The sequence below is a fragment of the Cryptomeria japonica genome, chromosome 8, assembly GCF_030272615.1.
Source record: "Cryptomeria japonica chromosome 8, Sugi_1.0, whole genome shotgun sequence".
Lineage (NCBI taxonomy): Eukaryota > Viridiplantae > Streptophyta > Pinopsida > Cupressales > Cupressaceae > Cryptomeria > Cryptomeria japonica.
In genome coordinates, this window is record NC_081412.1 from 709,831,705 (window position 1) to 709,833,591 (window position 1,887).

At 43.0% G+C, this 1,887-nt stretch overlaps 1 protein-coding gene across 1 annotated transcript; it reads left to right on the plus strand.

Annotated features, from left to right (window-relative positions):
- The first annotated feature begins 324 nt into the window (after positions 1-324).
- On the plus strand, positions 325-1,059 carry LOC131071249 (uncharacterized). The gene is made up of 3 exons (XM_059210715.1): positions 325-329; positions 543-873; positions 1,039-1,059. The coding sequence occupies exons 1-3, from the start codon at positions 325-327 to the stop codon at positions 1,057-1,059; spliced, it is 357 nt and encodes a 118-aa protein (XP_059066698.1).
- The last annotated feature ends 828 nt before the right edge of the window (positions 1,060-1,887 follow it).

Here is a 1,887-nt window from a genome sequence, read left to right on the forward strand (position 1 = left end):
ATGATAAGAAGACTGAAAATAGAAGCGAGAACCAAAATAGAGACATCCTACCCAGAGAAGAGATCCCAGGACCTGAAACAACCAAGATATCCACCAGAGTGCTGAAAAGAAAAAAATTGAATAAAATATGCATGGAGCAGAATCTGGAAATAAAACTCATATGGCTGGAAAGTACACAAATCATGCTTTTCGAAAATATAAAGTTTTCGAAAAATGGAGTTCGGATGCTCATCCTACGTCCCCTGGAGTGCAAAAAAGAGACCTCACATTGACTGAAAAAAAAAACATAGTCAAATAGAAAAATTGAAAAAAATTACTAGCACCATGAGGTCTGGTTCAGAACCAGCTTTCTGACGCCTATTTGTTTTCAAAAGAATGACTCTGTATGCCCAAGATATGGCCAAAAAACCAAACCCCCCCTGAAAGAGGCAAAAAGGGTAGTCTGGTGGTTGGGCGGTGCTCGAGTGGCCAATGGGTGGCACTCTGGTGGTAGCCTAGTGGACTTTCGATGGCTAGGTGATTTCTCGGTGGCTGGGTGGCAGAGCCAGGGTGGCTGGCAGGCCGGGCGGCAGTTGTGGGGCCGGGCGGAGGCGGCAGGGGCTAGGGACAGCGGTGACGAGATCGGGGAGCAGCGGCGGTGCCAGGTGGAGTAGCTGGGTCGGGTGGCAGGGCCGGGGTGCAGGTGAGAAGGCCGGCAATGGGGGTCAGGAAGCGGCTGGTGAAGGCGGGCGAAGCCACTGGTTGCATGGAGGCCGGCAGGGGGCCGGAGGAACAGTGGCAGGGGCCGGCGGGGGTCGGGGAAAGCTGCCGGTGGGGGCCGGAACAGAGCTGGCGAAGGCTGTACGGGGCCTGCAGCATGGCAAGGGCTCCATGGTACCCTGCATACCATGGGAACCCCCCCCAAATTTAAAAAAAAAATAAATTTGCTTTTCATTGTGGGTTGTGATTTTTTGATTTTTCCAAAAAATAAAAATCCGGCCTGTATGTCGTAAAAAGGCAAAATATTTTAAATTTTTTTTTTCTCGATTTGCATGCCAGGGCCATATGGCCTGGATCTAAGAAAAAAATACTCCCAGAGGCTCGGGAACCAAAAATGGTCAAATTTTATATGACCATAGGGGTTTTCGGGCTTCTGAGCATGATGGTGAGGTTCGTTTAGGCCTAAAGTACTCAGAAAGAAAATCCTAACCGTAGGTGCATAAAAAAAACTTTCTAAAACCCCAGATCTACTTCCAATGCAAAAAATTCTCAAAACAAGAAGAAGTAGCTGCAAATCTGAGGCTCTAATACCATGTTGGAGTTGAGAAAATACAACACCACAGGAGCCCAAATGATCTCTGCAAGCTGAAAAACCTGTTACAAGGAGAAGCAAGGAAGCAATAATCTGAAGAACACACAAAACATAGGAAAAATATTCTCAAAAGATGAGAGCTCCAATTCACCAAATGTGAAATGTAAAAAAACCTTCTTCTTCATACAATGAAAAGAATGAACTTAACCTTTAATAGGTCAAGAAACCCTAAAAGGGAAAACCCTAGGCTTGCACATAATAATTAATAAAATAATTAATTAATATGCACCTAATGTTAGCTTAAGTGTAAAAAGATAATTGGGAACTTAAAGAATTAAACAAATATTGTTTAATTAATCAAGTAAAAACCAATTACTCTAACATTCTTTCCATTCATGCGAGTTTAATTTCCAGATTCTGCTCCAAGTATATTTTATTCAATTTTTTGCTTTTCAGCACTTTGGTGAATATCTTGGATGTTTCAGGTTTTGGGATCTCTTTCTTTGAGTAGGATGTCTCATCTTTGGCTATTCTTTCTATTTCCGGTCTTTTGTCTATTCTTATCATTGTAGCATTTTATTTATACAAACACACTG